Here is a 25236-nt window from a genome sequence, read left to right on the forward strand (position 1 = left end):
ATTTGCTGGCACCCGGAAGTGCCAGGGACAAGTCTTATGAGGAGCTGACTGAAATCATTCGTGACCAGTTGAAACCGAAGGAGAGCATCCTCACGGCCAGATACAAATTTTACCATCACTACAGACCCGAGGGCCAGGATATCACCAAATATACTGCGGACCTCAGGAGACTCGCGGCACCATGTGATTTTGGCGCACCTTGACGAGGCGTTGCAGGATGTTTTCGTGATGGGGATTGGCCATGAGGGCCTCCTTCACAAGCTGCTAGCCACGGAACCCACAGTCACCCTGATAAAGGCCATCACCATCAGCCGGGCATATATGACCTCGACTTGCAGCACCAAACAAATGATCCACACAGTCTCGAACCCGGCAGGCATTGTCCACAGGATAGAGCCCACCATGGACAAAACTGCAGAATGTGGCTCTGCCTGTGGCAGAGAGCACGGACCTCGGGGTCCACCCTCCTATATGGCTCAGAGGCGTGGACTATATACAGCAGGCAACTCAAAATGCTGGAGAAGTACCACCAGCGCTGCCTCCGCAAGATCCTGTAAATCTATTGGCAGGATAGACGCACCAACGTCAGTGTTCTCGCTCAGGCCAACATCCCCAGCATCGAAGCATTGACCATGCTCGATCAGATCCATTGGGCGGGCCACATCATCCGCATGCCCGACATGAGACTCTCAAAGCAAGCTATCTACGCGGAGCTTTGACATGGCAAGCGAGCCCCAGGTGGACAGAGAAAACACTTCAAGGACACCCTCAAAAACTCCCTGATAAAATGCATGAAGCATGGTAAACAAGATTGGTGAGCTGCAGGCGCAAATAGCCACAGGAGCATATGATGTTGTGGCAATGTTGGAGACTTGGCTCAAAAAAGGGCAGGATTGAGTATTAAATATTCCTGGAAATAGGGTGTTCAGGAAAGATAGAGAAGGAAACAAAGCAGGTGGTGTGGTAGTATTGTATAAGGAGAATGTTACAGTGCTGGAGAGAGAGGATGTCCTGGAGGAGTCAAGGACAGAAACTATATGGCTAGCGTTAAGAAATAATAGAGGCATCATTACACTACTAGGTGTCTTCTACAGGCCACCAACCAGTGGGAAAAATGTGGAGGAGCAAATTATCAGAGAAAGTACAGAGGTGCAACAATTATAGAGTAGTGATAATGGGGGACTTCAGCTGTCCTAATATAGACTGGGATAATAATAGTGTAAAGGGCAGAGGGGAAGAATTCCTGAAGTGTGTTCAGGAGAACTTTCTTGATCAGTACATTTCTGACCCAACGAGGAAGGATCTGCTGGATCTGGTTCTAGAGAATGAGATAGGTCAAATGGAGCAAGGGAGCAAGTGTCAGTGGATGAACAGTTAGGGACTGAAATTGGTGAAAATTAAGTTCCGCCCGTTTTTTGGCGGTCCTCAGGAGGTGCGTCATTTTTTTACCGCCCGGTACTGCTGGGGCTGAGCGGACGGGAATTTCAGCCCACTTTTCTCGGCGGTAAGCAGAGAAGAGTGCAGCGGGTAGGAGCGGAGTGCAGCCAGCGGTGTGCGGTGGAGGAGGCCTTTTGACTCGGGAATCTTCAGCTCCTGAGTTGTGCGCACGCGCCTGCTGCTGTGAAGCTCCGCCCCCTGAGAGGCACCGGCGAGAGGCCAGAGACTGCCAGCCTGAGATCGCTGTGAGGGTGGGGGGGCGGGGCGGTAAGCGATCGCTGTGGAGGGGAAGAGACCGGGGTGGGGGTGGGGGGCAGGGGGTGAGAGAGACTGGGAGGTGAGAGAGAGAGAGAGAGACTGGGGGGTGAGAGAGAGACTGGGGGATGGGAGAGACTGGGGTGTGGGAGAAACTGGGGGGTGAGAGAGAGAGACTGGGGGAGGGGGGGTTAGAGAGAGAGAGAGACTGGGGGGTGAGAGAGAGACTGGGGGATGGGAGAGACTGGGTTGTGGGAGAGACTGGGGTGTGGGAGAGACTGGGGTGTTGGGAGAGAGACTGGGGTATGGGAGAGACTGGGGGGGGTGAGAAAGACTGGGGTGTGGGAGAGACTGGGGTGTGGGAGAGAGACTGGGGGGTGAAAGAGACTGGGGTGTGGGAGAGACTGGGGTGTGGGAGAGATTGGGGGGTGAGAGAGACTAATAACATTTTTATTATAGTTCATTAATAAAGGAGTAAATAAAGCTTCATTAGACCATTTATATTATTGCCTAACACTAGAAAATACTACAATCCATTAAAAAATACATCAAACTATGGAGAACTATGTGTAATACCAAATAAACCTGTCAGCTCTGTACACATATTGCCCATTTAAGATCCATTTAAAAGCACCTTCTCCAGGACGGTATGCAGTTCCGGCAGTATGTCATGAATTTTACATTTTTGGGCGGTATATCAGCGGTCTGCATGGGCGGGCGGTGTGCATAACGTCTGGGAGTGTGTCACTGAAGAATTCTCCGCCGGGCGAAATGTAGGTGTTTTTTCATCAAAATTGCATTTTTGGGTGATAAGCGGACAGTAAGCGGGCGGTAGTGGGCGGTATGTCGGTGAATTTTTGGCCGGTAGGTTTCAGTGATCACAGTATCATAAGGTTTAAATTAGCTATGGAAAAGTATAGGGAGCAATCTCGAGTAAAAATAGTTAATTGGAGGATGACAAATTTCAGTGGGAGGTTAACGGATCTGGCCCAGGTTAATTGAAATCAAAGATTGGCAGGCAAAACTGTAGTGGAACATTGGGCTGCCTTTAAAGAGGAAATAATTCGGGCACAGTCCAGGTACATTCCCACTAGGGTGAAAGGTAGGGCAACTAAAGTCAGAGCTCCCTGGATGACAAAAGAGATAGAGAGTAAAATGAAGCAGAAAAAGAGTGCGTATGACAGATGTCAGGTCAAGAATATATCTGAGAATTAGGCTGAATATAGAAAGTTCAGATCAGAAATGAAAAAGAAAGTAAGAGGGGCAAAGAGAGTGTATGGGAATAGAATGGCAGCCAACATAAAAAGTAATCCAAAAGTCTTCTATAGGCATATAAATAGTAAATGGGTAGTAAGAGGAGGTGTGGGGCTGATTAGGGATCAAAAAGGAGAGGGTATGGCTGAGGTACTATGTGTACTTTGCATCTGTCCCTCATCCTTGGAATCATTGTGGTGGTTTTCGGCTCCTCTCAGCTCTGTTTTCCACCCCGGAGTGGCGGCAATGGCGACGGTGAGGTGTTCTGGCCGGGTAGTCAGCCTCCAATGCCCCGCAGCGATCCTCGGGTCTGGTTTTGCAGAGGCGCGGAGCAGCACCGCCGGGAAGAGCTGTGCCCAGTATGTAACGCCCCTGGTTATGACACCGCCATGAGTTTTGAATCTTGCCCGACCCATACCACCCGAAGCGCACCCCGCAGTGAACGCCTGGGAAATCAGGCGGTCCAACGATACCAACAGTGGAGAGGTAAGTAATGGACTGCTAAGCGCGATTGTTTTTTCTTTTAATTTTTTTTGCAATTAATGTTGTGGTGGCTTGGGCAATGTTTTGGGAATGTTTTTGTGGCTATTTATTTAGTTATTTTTCCCCACCAGGTGTCTTGCGGAGCGCTCCCGGCCTGACTCTTTCGCATGGTAATGCTAGTGCCCAGGAGAGGTGCACAATGCCTCCCTTAGCGTTGCGCCCCCTGACTCAGGGCCCAGCTCCCCAATGTTACTTACTGAGGCGCAAACTGATCCCGGGTGCAAACTTTACCGCCCCGCCACCATTACCGCCATGAAAACATCAAAGCCGAAAATCCAGCCCATTCTCGTAAATCTTTTCTGCACCATCTCTAAGGCCTTCATATCATTCATAAAGGGCGGTGCCCAAAATTGGACACAATACTCCAGTTGAGGCCGAACCAGTGTTTTATACAGGTTCATTATAATTTCCAAGCTTTTTTACTCTATGGGCTGGAACCTGCACTTTTTTTCCATGCTTAACGCCCACTTAACGCCCATTTTACCGCTGAAATGACGTATAACGCCCAGATATTGCCCATTTAGGCACAAAATGGAAACTTATCGCTGAGCGTTACTTTTCGCATGTGCTTAACGCCAGGGACAAATATTACTGCCCGTCCACTTTTTTGGGGCGTAATCATCAGAATGGGTGAAATCAACGACCATAATATCGCACAGTGTTAATTTCCGCACATTTAACGCTGAGATTCAATATTTACATCCGCCCACTTTTTTTTGTTGTGAAGAGCATATTTACCGAAACTAACGCCAGCATATCGCCCAGTGTCAATTTCACCACCTCACACACATATCGCCCACAATATCGCTCACCCCAAAAAACACCCACAAAAAGTGGAACTGTTCTGAATGAACGCCAGCGATGTGGCCGGCATTTTTAAAATCCCACTCTTATGTGAGGAGCTGATATCTGAACGATTTGCCTGAAAGAGCGTTGATTAGACTGACAATGCAGACACAGTGCTGTGTGTGTGCAGTTCAGACATCAATGGTGCCCATCACTTTATTGCCAGTTAAAGTTTACATAGAAACATAGAAACATAGAAAATAGGTGCAAGAGCAGGCCATTCGGCCCTTCGAGCCTGCACCAACATTCAATAAGATCATGGCTGATCATGCACTTCAGTACCCCATTCCTGCTTTCTCTCCATACCCCTTGATCCCTTTAACCATAAGGGCCACATCTAACTCCCTTTTGAATATATCTAACGAACTGGCCTCAATAACTTTCTGTGGTAGAGAATTCCACATGCTCACAACTCTCTGAATGAAGAAGTTTCTCCTCATCTCAGTCCTAAATGGCTTACCCCTTAACCTCAGCCTGTGACCCCTGGTCCTGTACTTCCCCAACATCGGGAACATTCTTCCTGCATCTAACCTGTCCAATCCCGTCAGAATTTTATATGTTTCTATAAGATCCCCTCTCATCCTTCTAAATTCCATTGAATATAAGCCTAATCGATCCAGTCTTTCTTTATATGTCAGTCCTGTCATCCCGGGAATCAGTCTGGTGAACCTTCGCTGCACTCCCCCAATAGCAAAAATATCCTTCCTCAGATTAGGGGACCAAAACCGTACACAATATTCAAGGTGTGGCCTCACCAAGGCCCTGTACAACTGCAGTAAGATCTTCCTGCTTCTATACTCAAATCCTCTCGCTATGAAGGCCAGCATGCCATTTGCCTTCTTCACTGCCTGCTGTACCTGTATGCCAACTTTCAATTACTGATGGACCATGGCACCCAGGTCTCGTTGCACCTCCCCTTTTACTAATCTGTCACCATTCAGAGAATAATCTGCCTTCCTGTTTTTACCACCAAAATGGATAACCTCACATTTATCTACATTATACCACATCTGCTATGTATTTGCCCACTCACCTAACCTGTCCAAGTCATCCTGCAGTCTCTTAGCATCCTCCTCACAGCTCACACTGCCACCCAGCTTAGTGTCATCTGCAAATTTGGAGATATTACATTCAATTACTTCGTCTAAATCATTAATGTATATTGTAAATTGCTGGGGTCCCAGCACGGAACCTTGCAGTACCCCACTAGTCACTGCCTGCCATTCTGAAAAGGACCTGTTTATTACCACTCTTTCCTGTCTGCCAACCAGTTCTCTATCCATGTCAGTACATTACCCCCAATACCATGTGCTTTAATTTTGCACACTAATCTCTTATGTGGGACCTTGTCAAAAGCTTTTTGAAAGTCTAAATACACCACATCCACTGGCTCCCCCTTGTCCACTCTACTCGTTACATCTTCAAAAAATTCTAGAAGATTTGTCAAGCATGATTTCCCTTTCATAAATCCATGCTGACTTGGACCAATCCTGTCACTGCTTTCCAAATGCGTTGCTATTACATCTTTAATAATTGATTCCAACATTTTCCCCACCACCGATGTCAGGCTGACCAGTCTATAATTCCCTGTTTTCTCTCTCCCTCCTTTTTTAAAAAGTGGGATTACATTAGCTGCCCTCCAGTCCATAGGAACTGATCCAGCGTCTATAGAATGTTGGAAAATGACCACCAATGCATCCACTATTTCTAGGGCCACTTCCTTAAGTACTCTGGGATGCAGACAATCAGACCTTGGGGATTTATCAGCATTCAATCCCATCAATTTCCCTAACACAATTTTCTGACTAATAAAGATTTCCTTTAGTTTCTCCATCTTGGTCCCTCGGTCCCCTAGTATTTCCGGAAGGTTATTCGTGTCTTCCTTAGTGAAGAAAGAACCAAAGTATTTGTTCAATTGGTCTGCCATTTCTTTGTTCCCCATTATAATGTCACCTGATTCTGACTGTAAGGGACCCACATTTGTCTTGTCACATTTGTGTTATCTCATCACGTATCTGTAGAAGCTTTTGCAGTCAGTTTTTAATGTTCCCTGCAAGCTTACTTTCATGTTCTATTTTCCCCCTCCTAATTAAACCCTTTGTCCTCCTCTGCTGAATTCTAAATTTCTCCCAGTCCTCAGGTTTGCTGCTTTTTTTGGCCTCTTCCTTGGATTTAACACTATCTCTAATTTCCCTTGTAAGCCACGGTTCAGCCACCTTCCCCATTTTATTTTTACACCAGACAGGGATGTACAATTGTTAAAGTTCATCCATGTGATCTTTAAATGTCTGCCATTGCCTATCCATCGTCAACCCTTTAAGTATCATTCGCCAGTCTATCCTAGCCAATTTACGTCTCATATGTTGTTTGATGTTAAGTTGTATTTAACCCTTTCATGTTAAAGAATCAGCAGTAACAGTGCAGCTATCTGAGACACTGCGGAACAAGGTTATGTTCAATAACCAACATTTTATACCAACATTGGTCTGAAATCATGAGCATCACAAGTAATAACACCCAACCCCCGCCCACATCTCACTTTTTCCACCATTGACATAAATCACATGTTCAACATGTCCAGCAACACAGAATACAAAGGCAAAGCAGGAGCGTGATCCCCAGTCCCCATACATTGCAACAAATTGCATACACCCAGATGGAGATATAACACAGCCATCACCTGCGGACCATGCACCTCACTTTCCTTCCCCCCTCCCCTTCTTCTCCCCAACTCTACCCCTTCCCCATCTTGCTCCACAGTGCCTGGCCAAGGAGCTCCTCAGGCAGTGCCTCATTGGGGGCGATGAAGGCAGATGCGGTCGTTGGATGAGTACAGGAGCGGAGGGTGCCGAGGGGGCAACATTCTCTGATGCAGAAGCACTATCTTGGTCCTTGCTCTCATCTGTCGTTCGCAGTGGTGGTACGGAACCTAGGGGTGGAGTGCCGTGCTCGGGGACCACTGGGAGGCCTGTGCCAGCAGTGTTCCTGGCTATCGCATCCAGGGACTCCGCCATCCGCGGAATGTACTCGGTCATGGTGCCGGAGATCGTGGCCAGCTGCCGGGATATGCCCCCCAATGCTTCGATGAGCTGGTCACCAATGTGTACAGTCCTCCTGGACAATTGTACCATCTTTCCGCTGTCATGTGGCGCTCGTGGAACAGACCTGCCGCATCCATGGGACCTCCGTGGGGTCGGCGCCATCCTGGTGACAAATGGGATGCCCTGTGGTGAGGTGCTTGGGCCCGGTACCTACAGAGTGGAGGCAGGAATGACCGGAGGAGCACTAGATGGCCTTGGGGGGTGGAATGGCTTCTGGAGCATGGCGATGCAGGTTCTTCGAAGTCCGCACTCTCATCCGTGGAGAACAGGCCCAGCGGATTGCCGAGCGAGAATCGGACCTCCTCAGCACCAGATGTAGTAGGATCGTCCACCGTCCTGCTCTGCACCCCCACCTTCTGGCCTCTGTGGTCATGCCTGAGGCCGTGCTGCGGCTGAGCTGCAAAATACAAATAAGATTATTAGAGGAGAAAGGAGTGCTAGGGTAACAAGGTGAGTTCAGTGCTACACACAGCATATTCACGACAAAAGCGCCACCGTTATCAAAATCATCACAGACATCACATTTCATGATCATCAACATATTTGCATTCCAATGATTTTCATTAGGCCATCATTATTTACATGACAATTTTAGAAATCATTTATCATATATGATTGCTCGGATACGAGTGGGTGTGGCATGTATTGATTTTACAATGCAATGATGTAAGCTTCACTTCAGGGCCTGCAGATGCATCTGTGGCTGTCCGGGTATGCTTCCCCATGAGTGCTAGCACTCGCTCCTCCATCTCAGTGATGTCGCTGGGGATTGGTGGCCCCCCACCCGTTTGCCTCTGCACGGACCTCATCGTCGATAGCTTCTTCTGTAAAAGGTGACAGGGCGACATGGCATGAGATCATTGCATGATATCATTGCTAGGTACTGTCACAGACACTAATACAACACATAACCAACAGATGGAATCATGATTATTATGATAATTGTCATTCTTTACCTAAAGACGTACACCGTGACTGCAGGCTTTGAATAAAACATTCCCGGTAAAAGTGAAAGACGTCACATCTGATGATAGGCACTCATGACTGTTACAAATCTAATTATATAAATACATAAGTACATGTAAATCAATGTAATACTTACTCTTGCGGATCCCACAAGGTCGTTCCATCGTTTGTAGCATTGGTTGCCCTCACGCACCTCTTTGGTCACTGACGAGACCACCTCTGCTATCTTGGTCCATATCTTCTGGTATCCCTTTGAGGTGGGCTTCCCATGTCCTCCCTGTGTCAAATCACCCCAACGTAACTCGACCTCCTGCAAGAGGGAGGCATTTGCCTCGTCCGAGAACCTCCTGGCTCTTTTGCGCCCTCCAATGTGCTCCTCTCCCATCTCACTTCTCTCTCCAGCCTCAGTCTCCACAGCGTGCTGTGATGCCTCCTCCTCTCTCTCCATTATAGGCCAAATTTGGTCAAATATGTGGCTAGTAACAGCTACTTTTTGTTTGCCTACTTGCTGTGAAGCTCTAAAGTCTCCCTCCTTCCTCCCAAAGCAGCTACACCACACCCAGACACACCTTCAGTCCCTCTGAGCTCCCTCTCTCTCTCTGTCTCCTCTTCTGCACATGTCATGATGACCCTTGACCTCCAGAATCGTGGGAATCAAGCATTGCCATGCCGTTGCTAAGGAGGGCCACACTTTACGGCAGAATGTCAAAAACATTTAACGCTACCGCGCATTTTATATCGCTCGCGGTAGCGCCCATTTTCAAAAGTGGAAAATAGGTGCTTTGAGAGAGAAGCCGGGAATTTGAAAACCCTTTTTAAACGCCCATGCTGGAAATATCGCCCATTTTGGGGCGCTAACCACAAAAGTGCATGTTCTAGCCCTATACCTCCATTCATGAAGCCCAGGATCCCATAAGCTTTTTTAACAGCTTACTCAACCTGCCCTGCCACCTTCAATGATTTGTGCACATATACCCCCAGGTCTCTCTGTTCATGCACCCACTTTAGGATTGTACCCTTTAGTTTATATTTTCTCTCATTCTTTCTACCTAAATGTATCACTTCATACTTTTCTGCATTAAATTTCATCTGCCACGTGTCCGCCCATTCCTGTTGAAGTCTATCACTATAATTCTGTGATTCTAATTTGAGAAGCAGAGTTGGTTAGAACATATGACTTTCTCTACTGTACAAGCAGAGGATGTGGGAGATGCAAAATTGAGGTTTAATAGTGGGAAGATGTAATTACTGCGTGACAAGGTTACATAGGCAGTTTCCATTCTAAATGTGGACATAGGAAATTATAATTGAAAAGGTTGACACAAGAATTGTACATATAAATAACATTTTTAATATATGTAGATAGATATAGAACTCTGGCATGTATTTTACTATAAAAAGGCAATTAAAAGCATAGTTACTATAATTGACACTGATTGAAAAAATAAAGTAATGGGGACACTGAATAACTGATTTTATCAATTGTCAACAAAGGTTATGGTGAGTGTAAAGAAAGCGCATTAGACACTGAGAGGAATGGTTAGTCAGAAAAGCTGATAATGTGACATAAGAACATAAGAATTCGGAGCAGGAGCAGGCCATTTGTCCCCTCGAGCCTGCTCCACCATTCAATGAGATCATGACTGATCTTCGACTTCAGCTCCACTTTCCTGCACTATTCCCATATCCCTTGATTCACTTAATATCCAAAAATCTATTGATCTCTGTCTTGAATATAACTCAAAGACTGAGCCTCCGCAGCCCTCTGGAGTAGAGAATTCCAAAGATTCACCACCCTCTGAATGAAGAAGTTTCTCCTCATCTCAGTCCTAAATGGCCAACCCCTATTCTGAGACTGTGACCCCTGGTTCCAGATTCCCCAGCCAGAGGAAACATCCTCCCTGCATCTACCCTGTCAAGTTCTGTAAGAGTTTTGTATGTTTCAATATCACCTCTCATTCTTCTAAACTCTAGAGAATATATGCCTAGTTTACTCAATCGCTCCTCATAGGACAAGTCTTCCATCTTAGGAATCAATCTGACGGTCCTTTGTTGCACTCCCTCTATGGTAAGGAGACCAAAACTGTATACAATACTCTAGTTGCTTTCTCACCAGGGCCCTATATAATTGCAGTAAGGCATCTTTACTCTTACACTCAAACCCTCTTGTAATAAAGGCCAACATACCATTTGCTTTCTTAATTGCTTGCTGTACCTGCATGTTAACTTTCAGTAATTTGTGTACAAGGACACCCAGGTCCTCTGAACACCAACATTTCCCAATCTCTTACCATTTAAAAAATACTCTACTTTTCTATTTTTCCTACCAAAGTGGATACCTTCACATTTCTCCACATTATATTCCATTTGGCATGTTTGTGTCCACTCACTTAGCCTGTCTATATCCCCTTGAAGTCTCTTTGCATCCTCCTCACAACTTACATTTCCACCTAGCTTTGTATCATCAGCATCCAAATCATTGATATAGATTGTGAATAGCTGAGGCCCAAGCACCGATCCTTGCAGCACTCCACTAGTCTCACCCTGCCAACCCAAAAATGACCCGTTTATTCCTACTCTCTGCTTTCTGTCCATTAACCAATCCTCAATCCAAGCTAGTATATTACCTCCAATCCCATGAGCCATAATTTTGTTTAATAACCTCTTGTGTGGCACCATATAGAATGCCTTCTGAAAATCTAAATACACCACATTGACTGGTTTCCCCTTATCTAATCTAATAATTACAACTTCAAAAAACTCTTAATAGATTTGTAAAACATGATTTCCCTTTCATAAATCCATGTTGACTCTACCCAATCCTATTATTATTTTCTAAGTGTCCCTGTTACCACATCCTTAAAGTAGATTCTAGCATTTTTCCTACTACTGATGTCAGGCTAACTGGTCTATAGTTCCCCATTTTCTCTCTCTCTCCTTCCTTAAATAGTGAAGTTACATTTGCTACCTACCAATCTGCGGAAGCCTTTCTAGAATCTATGGAATTTTGGACGATGACAAACAATGCATCCAATATCGCTATAGTCACCTCTTTCAAAACCCTAGGATGTAGGCTGCTTACACATGATAAAATAAAATAAAACTAACTAATATAAAATTATATATAAAATACTCAACAATTGCTTGGATGTGCTATGGTATCATGAGCCCCTTGGCACTGAGGTCACCCTGGTCATAAGAGCATAAGAAATAGGAGAAGAAGTAAGCCATTTGGTCCCTAGATCCTGCTCCTCCATTTAATAAGATCATGGCTGATCTGATCTTGGACTCAGCTCCACGTCCCTGCCCGTTCCCCGTAACCCTTCACTCCCTTATCATTCAAAAATCTGTCTATCTCCACCTTAATTATATTCAATGACCCAGCCTCCACAGCTCTCTGGGGCAGAGAATTCCACAGATTTACGACCCTCTGAGAGAAGAAATTCCTCCTCATCTCAGTTCTAAATGGGTGAACCCTTATTATTAAACTATTCCTGGGACGAGTGGAAACATCTTCTCTGCATCTACCTTGTTGAGCCCCCGCAGTATCTTATATATTTCAATAAGATCACCTTTCATTCTTCTAAACTCCAATGAATACAGGCCCAACCTGCTCAACCTTTCCTCATAAGTCAATCCCTTCATCTCAGGAATCAACCTCGTGAATCTTCTCTGAACTGCCTCCAATGCAAGTATATCCCTCCTTAAATAAGGAGACCAAAACTGTACACTGTACTCTAGGTGTAGTCTCACCAATACCCTGTAAAGGTGTAGCAGGACTTCTCTGCTTTTATATTCCATTTCCCTTGCAATTAAGGCCAACATTCCATTGGCCTTCCTGATTACTTGCTGCACCTGCATGCTAACTTTTTGTGTTTCATGCACAAGGACCCCGGGTCCCTCTGTACTGCAGCATTTTGTAATCTCTCCCCATTTAAATAATACATTTGCATTTTTATTTTTCCTGGCAAAGTGGATAACCTCACACTTTCCCACATTATACTCCATCTGCCAAATGTTTGCCCACTCACTTCGCCTGTCTATATCCCTTTTCAGATTCTTTGTGCCCTCCTCACAACTTGCTTTCTCACCTATCTTTGTATCATCAGCAAACTTGGCTACATTACACTCGGTTCCTTCATCCAAGTCATTAATAAGGATTGTAAATAGTTGAGGCCCCAGCACTGATCCCTGTGGCACCCCAATAGTTATCGTTTGCCAACCTGAAAATGACCCATTTGTTCCGACTCTCTGTTTTCTGTTAGCTAGCCAATCCTCTATCTATGCTAATATATTGGTCATAGGGCTATGGTTGTAGGGCTTCTGTGTCCCAAAAGGACTCTTCAGCAGGCTTCATCACCATTGCCATAGGCAACCTAGCCCTGTGCCCTGGCATTTACCTAAGTTGTAGCCCAGTTGGTAGCACCCATGCCTCTGAGTCAGAAGTTTGTGGGTTCAAGTCCCACTCCAGAGACTTGAGCACAAAAATCTCGGCTGACATTCCATTGCAGTACTGAGGGAGTGCTGCACTGTCGGAGGTGCCGTTTTTCAGATTAGATATTAAACCAAGGCCCTGTCTGCCCTCACATTAAAGATTCCAACAGCAGGGGACTTATCCAGGTGTCCAAGTAAATATTTAGCACTCAATCAAAATCACTGAGAAAAAAATTATCCAGTCATTATCACATTGCTGTTGGTGGGCGTTTGCTATGTGCAAAATTGGCTGCCACGTTTCCTACATTACAACAGTAACTACACTTCAAAAAGTACTTCATTGGCTGTAAAGCGCTTTGGGATGACCGGTGTTCGTGAAAGGTGCTACATAAATTCAAGTCGTTTTCTTTTTCTTTTTAGCAGGCATCTGAGGGGGCTAGATAGAGAGGTCACATGAGCTGTCATCAAGAGAGAGGATAGAATCCTGTATGAGAACTCTAGCTATGCTACTTGGGCTTGGTTCTGGAACTTGGGGGGCGAAATTGCCCCTCTTTGAGAGGCCTGTTTGTGCCTCCAGCAGCAGGACACTTTTCATCCGGGGTCGGGGGGGGATGGGGGAGGGGGGCAGTGGTGGCGCTACCTGCTCCCAGGAAAGTGCCCGGGAGTTTGTGGAGATGCTGTCATGGCAGCGCCGTGCCCCGTCATTGCCGGGTGCAGCAATCCCTCAGCGCTGCGTGCCAACTCCTTTCCACCTCGCAGGGAAACTTGCCCCGCAGTTCATGAGGCTATGCGAGCAGGTGTCAGCGCCAGCTTCGTGGGTTGCAATCGTGCAGCCTGGCACTCCGTTTTGGTACCTCAATGCCCTAGTTGTCCAGCGGAGGCCATCAGAGGTCCTACAGAGTGCGCAGCGGCTCTCCCTTTAAGCAAATGGGAGGGGAGTTGAAGCGCGTCTTTGCTACGCAGAGCATCTGTGCAGCGCTGCACAACTCACCACGTTAGTGTCATTGGAACCGCCCTGGATTGTGCTCCACTTCCTTTGAGGGGCGGTAAGCCCAATTCGACGGCGCAGGCCAATTTCGCCCCTGAGTTTCCACTGATCAGCGGATGTGCAGACCTGATAGTATCAGTTAGTTCCCACAGGCCCTTCTCTCTTTCAAACCTACGATCAAACTCAATCATATCATGGTCATTGCAAGATGTTCCCTTACTGTCAGATTGTTATCGAATTCTAGTTCGTTACTCATCATTAACTCTACTCTGACACGTTCCTTGACCACTTATAAGACATTTGGGCCTAGAAATTCGGTAACACTCGCGAGGCACGAGACATTGTGCCAGGCACAGAAGTCTCGCCTCTCGCGATAAATTGGGGTTACTGCCCCTGAAAGGAAGTCGAACGCTAAATCAAGCGATCCACTTCCTTTCTGGGGCAGGAGTGGGATGCATGGCTCAGCAGTGTTACACAATCGGCCATGTATGAAGGGCTCATCCCTGAATTACAGGGAAGGACCCAAGCTGCATACTCTACATGTTGGGAACCCACCTACCTGGACCACCGGGGAGCGGGAGTGCCACGCATGTGTCCAAAGCAGCACGAAAGTTGAAAAGAAAATGGGAGATTTTTTTCAGGAGCAGATTGTGACCTCTCCTTTAAATCTTGCCCCAGTAGCGGCCATCCGCTGGGTATGCATCCCCTGAAGCTATCGCTGTTATTGCCTGGCACAGCTTCAGGGGGTGAAACTCAATTTAGGTGCCGGGGCAATTACATCACGATCTCTGGGTGCAGAAGATCAGGGCGCAATGCCATAGCGCCGCCGCTAAACTCCTGCTGAATTTAACGGGCGCGTTTGAGGCACAATGCCCAGTTGTAAAGTCATATGTGCCCTGTTAACACCTCCAGGGGGCGCTAATGGGAGGCTGAAATGACCCCAATTTCTCCGCCATGGTTCTAGAAAACTGTCCAGAATAGATTCGAGAAATTAATTGCTTTTACTGCTCGAACTGTTCTGCTTCTCTTAGTCCAGTTGAAAATTAAAATCTCCCAATATAAACAGTTTTTGCTGTATATTTCCCTAATCGAAACATAGAAACATAGAAAATAGGTGCAGGAGTAGGCCATTCGGCCCTTCGAGCCTGCACCGCTATTCAATAAGATCATGGCTGATCATTCACCTCAGTACCCCTTTCCTGCTTTCTCTCCATACCGCTTGATCCCTTTAGCCATAAGGGCCACATCTAACTCCCTCTTAAAAATATTCAATGAACTGGCATCAACAACTCTCTGCGGTAGGGAATTCCACAGGTTAACAACTCTCTGAACGAAGAAGTTTGTCCTCATCTCAGTCCTAAATGGCCTACCCTTTATCCTAAGACTGTGTCCCCTGGTTCTGGACTTCAACATCGGGAGCATTCTTCCCACATCTAACCTGTCCTGTCCCGTCAGAATCTTATACGTTTCTGTGAGATTCTCTCTCATTCTTCTAAACTCCAATGTATAAAGGCCCAGTTGATTCAGTCTCTCCTCATATGTCAGTCCAGCCATCCCTAGAATCAGTCTGGTGAACCTTCGCTGCACTCCCTCAATAGCAAGAACGTCCTTCCTCAGATTAGGAGACCAAAACTGAACACAATATTCCAGGTGAGGCCTCACCAAGGCCCTGTACAATTGTAGTAATTATCCTTGTTCCTAAACTCAAATCCCCTAGCTATGAAGGCCAACATGCCATTTGCTTTCTTCACCGCCTGCTGTACCTGCATGCCAACTTTCAATGATTGATGAACCATGACACCCAGGTCTCGTTGCACCTCCCCTTTTCCTAATCGGCCGCCATTCATATAATATTCTGTCTTCCTGTTTTTGCCACCAAAGTGGATAACCTCACATTTATCCACATTATACTGCATCTGCCATGCATTTGCCCACTCATCTAACCTGTCCAAGTCACCCTGCAGCCTCATAGCATCCTCCTCACAGCTCACACCGCCACCCAGCTTAGTGTCATCTGCAAGCTTGGAGATATTACACTCAATTCCTTCATCCAAATCATTAATATATATTGTAAAGAGCTGGGGTCCCAGCACTTAGCCCTATGGCACTCCACTAGTCACTGCCTCCCATTCCAAAAAGGACCCGTTTAACCCGACTCTCTGCTTCCTGTCTGCCAACCAATTCTCTATCCACGCCAGTACATTACCCCCAATACCATGTGCTTTGATTTTGCACACCAATCTCTTATGTGGGACCTTGTCAAAGACCTTTTGAAAGTCCAAATACACCACATCCACTGGTTCTCCCTTGTCCACTCTACTAGTTACATCCTCAAAAAATTCCAGAAGATTTGTCAAGCATGATTTCCGTTTCATAAATCCATGCTGAGTTGGACCGATCCTGTCACTGCTTTCCAAATGCGCTGCTATTTCATCCTTAATAATTGATTCCAACATTTTCCCCACTACTGATGTCAGGCTAACCGGTCTATAATTACCCACTTTCTCTCTCCCTCCTTTTTTAAAAAGTGATGATACATTGGCTACCCTCCAGTCCATAGGAACTGAACCAGAGTCGATAGACTGTTGGAAAATGATCACCAATGCATCCACTATTTCTAGGGCCACTTCCTTAAGTACTCTGGGCTGCAGACAATCAGGCCCTGGGGATTTATCAGTCTTCAATCCCATCAATTTCCCCAACACAATTTCCCGCCTAATAAGGATATCCTTCAGTTCTTCCTTCTCACTAGACCCTCGCTGCCCTAGTACATCCGGAAGGTTATTTGTGTCTTCCTTCGTGAAGACAGAACCAAAGTATTTGTTCAATTGGTCTGCCATTTCTTTGTTCCCCATTATAAATTTACCTGAGTCCGACTGCAAGGGACCTACGTTTGTCTTCACTAATCTTTTTCTCTTCACATATCTATAGAAACTTTTTCAATCAGTTTTTACGTACTCGGCAAGCTTCCTCTCGTACTCTATGTTCCTCCTCCTAATTAATCCCTTTGTCCTCCTCTGCTGAATTTTAAATTTCTCCCAGTCCTCAGGTTTGCTGCTTTTTCTGGCCAAATTATATGCCTCTTCCTTGGATCTAACACTCTCCTTAATTTCCCTTGTTAGCCACGGTTGAGCCACCTTCCCTGTTTTATTTTTACTCCAGACAGGGATGTACAATTGTTGAAGTTCATCCATGTGATCTATAAATGTTTGCCATTGCCTATCCACTGTCAATCCTTTAAATATCATTTGCCAGTCTATTCTAGCTAATTCACGCCTCATACCATCGAAGTTAGCTTTCCTTATGTTCAGGACCTTTGTTTCTGAATTAACTGTGTCACTCTCCATCTTAATAAAGAATTCTACCATATTATAGTCACTCTTCCCCAAGGGGCCTCGTACAACAAGATTGCTAATTAGTCCCTTCTCATTACACATCACACCTAGGATGGCCAGCTCTCTTGTTGGTTCCTTGACTTATTGGTCAAGAAAACCATCCTTAATACACTCCAGGAAATCCTCCTCCACCGCATTGCTACCAGTTTGGTTAGCCCAATCTATATGTAAATTAAAGTCGCCCATGATAACTGCACACATCCCTTATTTCTTGTTTGATGCTGTCCCCAACCTCACGACTACTATTTGGTGGTCTGTACACAACGGCAGCATTTTCTGCCCTTTGGTATTCCATAGCTCCACCCATACCGATTCCACATTATCCAAGCCAATGTCCTTCCTTACTATTGCATTAATTTCCTCCTTAACCAGCAATGCTACCCCACCTCCTTTTCCTTTCTGTCTATCCTTCCTAAATGTTGAATACCCCTGGATGTTGAGTTCCCAGCCTTGGTCACCCTGGAGCCATGTCTCTGTGATGCCAATTACATCATATCCATTAACTACTATCTGCGCAGTTAATTCGTCCACCTTATTCCGAATACTCCTCGCATTGAGGCACAGAGCCTTCAGGCTTGTCTTTTTAACACACTTTGCCCCTTTAGAATTTTGCTGTAATGTGGCCCTTTTTGTTTCCTGCCTTGGGTTTCTCTGCCCTCCACTTTTACTATTCTCCTTTCTATCTTTTGCCTCTGTCTCCCTTTTATTTCCCTCTGCCTCCCTGCATAGGTTCCCATCCCCCTGCCATATTAGTTTAACTCCTCCCGGACAGCACTAGCAAACACTCCCCCGAGGACATTGGTTCCGGTCCTGCCCAGGTGCAGACCATTCGGTTTGTACTGGTCCCACCTCCCCCAGAACCAGTTCCAATGCCCCAGGAATTTGAATCCCTCCCTTCTGCACCACTCCTCAAGCCACGTATTCATCTGAGCTATCCTGTGATTCCTACTCTGATGAGCATGTGGCACTGGTAGCAATCCTGAGATCACTACTTTTGAGGCCCTACTTTTTAATTTAGCTCCGAGCTCCCTAAATTCATCTCGTAGGACCTCATCCCATTTTTGACCTATATCGTTGGTACCTATATGCACCACAACAACTGGCTATTCACCCTCCCTTGTCAGAATGTCCTGTACCCGCTCTGAGATATCCTTGACCCTTGCACCAGGAAAGCAACATACCATCCTGGAGTCTTGGTTGCGGCCGCAGAAATGCCTATTTATTCCCCTTACAATTGAATCCCCTATCACTATCGCTCCCCCACTCTTTTTCCTGCCCTCCTGTGCAGCAGAGCCACTTACGGTGCCATGAACTTAGCTGATGCTGCCTTCCCCTGATGAGTCATCTCCCCCAACAGTACCCAAAGCGGTGTATCTGTTTTGCAGGGGATGACCGCAGGGGACCCATGCACTATCTTCCTTGTACTGCTCTTCCTGTTGGTCACCCGTTCCCTATCTGACTGTGTACCCTTTACATGCAGTAAGACCAATTCACTAAACTTGCTATTCATGTCATTCTCAGCATCGTGGATGCTCCAGAGTTCATCCACCCGCAGCTCCAGTGCCGCAATGCAGTCTGTCAGGAGCTGCAGGCGGATACACTTCCTGCACATGTAGTCGTTAAGGACACCAGAAGCGTCCCTGACTTCCCACACCGTACAGGAGGAGCATAACACGTGTCCCAGCTCTCCTGCCATGACTTAACCTTTGGATTAACTTAATTGGACAACAACAATGCTAAAGGTTACTTACTGATATAGAAAAGAAAAAGAAAAACTACTTACCAATCACCAGCCAATCACTTACCCCCTTGGCTGTGACGTCACCTTTCGATTTCTTTCTACTTCTTTTCTGCCTTCTCTCCCTGCTGCAGCTGCACAAGCTGGGCCTCTCAACGCTGTTCCCGCTTCTCACGAACTCCCCGGACTGCCCGACTGCTGAGCCTTTATAGGCCGCTGCCTCTTGACACTGCTCCCGCCTCTCACGAACTCCCTGGACTGCCCAACTGCTGAGCCTTTCTAGGCCGCTGCCTCTCGACGCTGCTCCCGCCTCTCACGAACTCCCCGGACTGCCCAACTGCTGAGCCTTTATAGGCCACTGCCTCTCGATGCTACACGCGCCTCTCACAAACTCTCTGTATTTAGATAGTCCCCAGTGCATCACTACTATCAGGAGGTCTGTAGACAACTCCTACCAGAATCTTGCATCCTTAACTCTACCCAAAGCGTTTCCACTGCTTGATCATCCATACCGAAATCCCTACCTTTGACTGCTGTAATTGTGTCTTTTATCAACATTGCAACTGCCCTCCTTTCCCAATCCTTCCTATAGCCTGGTAATATTTAGCTCCCATCCATGCCCAGCTTGTAGTCCGGTTCTGTAATGATTACTGCAGCATACCCCTTAAGTTGAATTTGTGCTTCCAACTTATTTTATATTTTATGCTACGTGCATTTGTGTACAGATCTTTTATTTGGGTAACAGTTCCCTTCCTGCACACATGTTGGTCTTTTTACCCCCTCCCCCCAAAAAAAACTAGTTCGAAATGAGTTGGAATTGGTTCCATATGATGTGGGTTGCTTTCTTAACATACCAGGGATGTGCACTTGCCACCTTAACTCCTGTTGCTATCCATCCTATGAAAAGCTAATAGGAAAAGATGGCTTGCCTCAGTGGGTATTGAAGTTTACAAAACAAGTACAAATATGGAAGACATTTCCGTCCATCCTCACTCATCCCATCAATAAAGAACATATAATGCAATCCTAACGTCCAGCGGTTTCTTCAATAATTCCCGGATTTTGCCTGCACTCCCGTAATCAGAAGTCCATTCCATATATTGATCATTTTTTGTATTGAGATAAACTTCCTGGCAGTAGTTATAAATATGCCTTTCATTTCATTGAACCTACACCTTCATCTTCTACTATTATGATTTAATTTGAATAGTCAAAATTTGCTTTTTCTTTGCCATTTTCGTTTGAGCTTTTTTCTCAGTCACCTATTTTCAAGGTGTAAATACTCAAGTTTCACCAGTCTTCTCTTATAACTCAGTCTTCTGACATTGGGGATCAGGCTGATGACTCTTCTCTGCACTTCTATGGCTTGGACGTCTCCATTGCATCTCAGCAATCCAATTGATCACTTAAAGTGTTTTTACTCTTGATATTGGTGGTGTGTTTCATTGACTGTCTCTATACCAGTATATAAAGGAGCCGAAATTCAAGGTCTCAGAAAGACCCATTACTGCCCGTTTGCGGCAACCATGCGCCGGAATCCCGTGGCTGCCGCTTTGTGACCAACTGGCTGACCCGACCCAAATTCAGGTCGGGGATTTTTCGGCCTGGACCTGATTCTGTCCCGCTGCTGATGACCACCGCAATCGTGACATCAGAACGCTTGGGCCGCTTTCCCTCAGCTAAGAAATGCACTGACCAAAATTCAGGTCAAAAAATCATAGTCCCTCCGCGCAGTGCCCCCGACAGCTTTTTCTGTCGGTGCACCTTATCCAGAGTGTGTGCGGCCTAACAGCACGGCGGCTCTTCAAGGATGGGATAGAGGGGAGATAGACAGAAAGATAGGCTGAGGGGCTGAATTTGGGTCGGGACCACTGCTGCCATGTATTTATTTTTGACGGCTGACTTCCCGATCGGCCGGCAAGATAGTGCCCATGGGTTCGGCTGGGCCACCAATGGGCAGCCTGGCACCTCCTCTTGGGTGACAGGCCGCTGACCCGGCCAAAATCCTCCCTGGTGGCCCATTGACCGAAGATTTAAAATGCCCGATTCCCTCTCCCTTAACGCGCTGTGACATCACCACTACTCCACCACTGATTGATAGCAGCGGAATCCCAGTCCGACCCAAATTCAGCCCCTCAGCCTGCCTTCCTGTCTATCTCCCGCCCCCACTATGACCAATTTCCATTGGGACTTTGAAAAAATGTCAAAGTCCTGAAAATCGATCATGCAGCCGCATCATGGATCCCTGCGGTAAGTACAGAAAAAAACTCAGGTGCACCAGCTTTCTTGTGCTACTGAATTTCAGCCCCAAAGTCTTAACTGAAGTGCAGTAAATGATGGTAGATATTTAACAGAAAGGCGCAAAGGACATTTAGCGTGGAAAGTGGTTAATGATTTATCAAGTTTATATAAATTGATATATTACCTTTTGCCCTTTCCTTTTTTAGAATTTTAAAATATTTTTTTATTAAATCACAAACTATTCACCATCTCAGGTTATGTGAAAAACTTGAAATAAGATCCGAAATGGATTCTGGTTATTTATTGGAAACATTGGCTGGGAATTTCATGGACGTGGTCCAATACAATAAGGACAACAGAGCTTTTGAGGTAAGTGCTACAACAAATATGGGGTATTTATTTGAACTAGTTTGTATACATAAGGCTGTGCAGGATTTTCTGAAATGTAAATGACTGTCTGTGTATCTTATGGGATGTGGGCGTCCCGGGCAAGGCCAGCATTTATTGCCCATCTCTAACTGCCCTGGTGGTGGTGAAGGTGGTGGTGAGCCGATCTGGCTTGAAGACCCAGCTTTACCTTGTACCAAAACTAGCTGCACCATATAGCACTAACTGTTTCATGTACATTTTATCTTCCTTCTGGAATTTAACAAAATCTGCCTTTTTTTTCTTTTTCAACCTTAGTAGTTTCATTAAAATATTGGCAAATAGCTATTACCTTGTCATTATAAGCCCCTATACTAACTTAACAGTTATCATTCAGAGTGTAATTCTTTTGATTAGCTCCGCTGGGCAGGCCACATAGTTTGCATGCCAGACACGAGACTCCCAAAGCAAGCGCTCCACTCGGAACTACTTCACGGCAAACGAGCCAAGGGTGGACAGAGGAAACGTTTCAAGGACACCTCAAAGCCTCCCTAATAAAGTGCAACATCCCCACTGACACCTGGGAATCCCTGGCCAAAGACCGCCCTAAGTGGAGGAAGTGCATCCGGGAGGGCGCTGAGCACCTCTCATCGCCGAGAGCATGCAGAAGTAAAGTGCAGGCAGCAGAAAGAGCGTGCGGCAAACCAGTCCCACTCACCCCTTCCCTCAACGGCGATCTATGTGGTTCTCGTATTGGACTGTTCAGCCACCTAAGGACTCATTTTAAGAGTGGAAGCAAGTCTTCCTCAATTCCGAGGGACTGCCTATGATGATGATGAATTCACTGTGCTTTTTAAATGTTACTTTTTGATATACCAAGACGATGGAGATCTTTTTGACACACCTAAGGTGCTGCTTTTTGAATTGCATCTTCCAAAAGTCCTAACTATTTACTGTGGAATGATTAGAAGAAATTTGAATTTTAGTGGTCACCATTAACCTATGTTTTGACAACCATCTTGGCAGATGGATTTACTCTCTGACATGTACCCTTTTTACAGATCTTTTTCACGCCTTATTGACACAAGTACACAGAGAGCTGGTCCTTTTTAAAAGGTTGCTTTTTTTAAAAAAACTGTATAATTTTAATTTTAAACCCTATCTAAACCAACAATGTTTTTAAGGATATTTTTATTCAATTTTAATTTTCCTCTTTCAAAAAATGTATATCCAGAGCTTACAGGAACTGAAATATGTTGACGTTCTGGAGTAGATGCCAGACCACATAGACATGATTGAGTTGAACAAGCACAATGCTTCTACAGCAGGAACAGCCAGTGAAAAACAGTGACTCAGAGCCTATTGATGACACCGTAGTGAGTGCAGTCTGCATATCCATGTGGTTTGACTCAGGCTGATGAGTTCCCTCGGGTGACTACATCTGATGTATGCTTGAAATTATTGAAAGAAACTGTCGGTTACAGCAGTTGACGGTCTATTCTGTTACAGGACTGCTGCAAAGAGCAACTATGCTTACAAAACAAGGCACCTGAAAAAATCATGTTTTTAAAATATTCAGATTTAGCTGTTTTTAAACAGTGATGCTATCTGTTTATTATTGAGTCAGTCAACTATAGACGCCAATTTAGTGTTATGGCACCGGAAATGTTAACCCAACCAGTCTCTCATCATAACTATATCCAACCAGTCTGATCTTTTGTTTTGGAAAACGTATCCTGTAGTCTAGATACAAAAAGAACTCAGTGATGATGCTTGGTTAAGCTACAATTGGAGCATTACATGCAGTTTCTGCCAGAAGCAACTCCGAGATACCTTGAATGTAGCTCTTTGATCTTTGGGCAGCATTTCATTAGGTGCAGCTTTCTGGGTGATTGTGGTCATACGTGTACCACTCGCATTGTGGTTTGGAAGCGGGCTGCAGGAGCAGAATTGGCATTAGGTGTGGGAGTGGACGCTGAAGAGGAGCAGCAAAAGAGGGTCAGCAGGCAGTGCAGTAAGCAGGCAGTAACATTGAGTAAAGTAGCATTTCAAAGTTATGAATCAAAGGTGATTTTGAAAAGTGTCAGCTTTTTGTTGCTAATGGATTGTGCAGATTCGGGCTCAGTAACCCTTAAACATTTTTAAAATACTGTTATTGAGTTAGAATCTCTCCTTTATTAAATCTGAGCCACACAAGCATTTTACAAATATTGGTTCCGAACTGATGTTTCTCCCTCATAGAGCCCAAGGTCAAGAATGTGTCATTGATTGCTTTAAAAGAGCTAGATTCAGAGCCCAAGGGTGTGTCACATAATATTCTAAAAATCATCAAAAATATTACCCAAGAAGGAGACCATTTTAGCCTATAATGCCAGTGCAGCGAAAAGCTCCACACTGGAGCTATCTATTCCAGTCCAATTTTTCTGCTCCTTCTCCATACGTTTTAAATAGTTTCTCCTTCAGATGTTTATCTATGTTCAGGACCTCCTCCTGGAGGGGTGACAAGACACAGATGTACACAAGAACACAGGAAATAGTAGCAACATTGAGCCCTTCAGCCCTTCGAGCCTACTCTAACATTTAATAAGATCATGGCCGATCTTTTACCTCAACTCGACCTTTCACACTATCCCCATATTCCTTGATTCCCTTAGTATCCAAAAATCTGGCAATCTTACTCTTGAACATACTCAACGACTCAGCCTCCACAGCCCTCTGGGGTAGAGAATTCCAAAGATATATAACCCTTTGAGTGCAGAAATTTCTCCTCATCTTAGTCCTAAATGGCTGTTACCTTATTCTGAGACTATGACCCAGCATCTACCTTTCAAGTCCCTTAAGAATTTTATGTTTTAATGGGATCACCTCTCATTCTTCGAAACTCTAGGAAATATAGGCCTAGTCTACTCATTGGACAATCCCCATAACCTATGAATCACTCTAGTGAACATTTATGGTACTCACTCAAAGCCAAATGAATCCTTAGGTAAGGAGACCTAAACTGTATACAGTACTCTAGGTGTGGTCTCACAAAAGCCCTATACAACTGTAGTTCAACATCTTGGGGCTGAAACTGCCCATTTCCTTAAGGCCTATTAATACCGAAATCGGCAGCAATGTTACAGAGTGCAATGGCGGCCGACTTTTCGTGTAATGGCCGCCATTATCAAAATTCCGCTCCTGCGGTATCCCGGTGGTGACCCGCTCCCCTCCCGATCACTCCGCTGCTGCCGATCCATCCTAAGTGTGCCATCAGAGCGGGCACTGCCGATGCTCCCCTCCGATGGCAAAATTCCACTGAGAAAATCTTCCTCCTACCGGGCAGTGCCAAAGCTGCTTTTTTGAAAAAGTGCAGTGAGGCTGTGGCCTTCTGAAATGGCGGTGCAGCTCCCATTAAAGGGGAGGACGCACCACTGCTGCCGCCATCACCATGTTTTCTCTTTTTGTCGGCTGACTGTCATGTCGGGCCAACAATTATGCCCCCGGATTCAGCCTGGCTGCCAACAGAGAGCCTGGCACCCTCTCTGGCCGAGCCAAAGCCCTCCCTGGTGGCCCAGTGGACCAAACTTTAAAAATTGCAGAGGCTTTCCCCTTTAATTGAAGGGGAGAGCCGTGGTGATGTGGCGCTATGCTGATGACTGACAGCGGAGGAAACTACGCCCCCACCCCAAC

The 25236-nt window shown here is 45.7% G+C and overlaps 1 protein-coding gene across 1 annotated transcript in view; it reads left to right on the top strand.

Annotated features, from left to right (window-relative positions):
- The window catches only part of prss59 (serine protease 59, putative), a 135885-nt gene that overhangs the window by 65621 nt on the left and 45028 nt on the right, over positions 1–25236 (top strand). The window contains exon 8 of the mRNA XM_070884081.1: positions 21453–21567. Coding sequence (XP_070740182.1) covers positions 21453–21567 — 115 coding nt within the window. The remainder of the gene's footprint in view (positions 1–21452; positions 21568–25236) is intronic.

The sequence above is a fragment of the Pristiophorus japonicus genome, chromosome 6, assembly GCF_044704955.1.
Source record: "Pristiophorus japonicus isolate sPriJap1 chromosome 6, sPriJap1.hap1, whole genome shotgun sequence".
Lineage (NCBI taxonomy): Eukaryota > Metazoa > Chordata > Chondrichthyes > Pristiophoridae > Pristiophorus > Pristiophorus japonicus.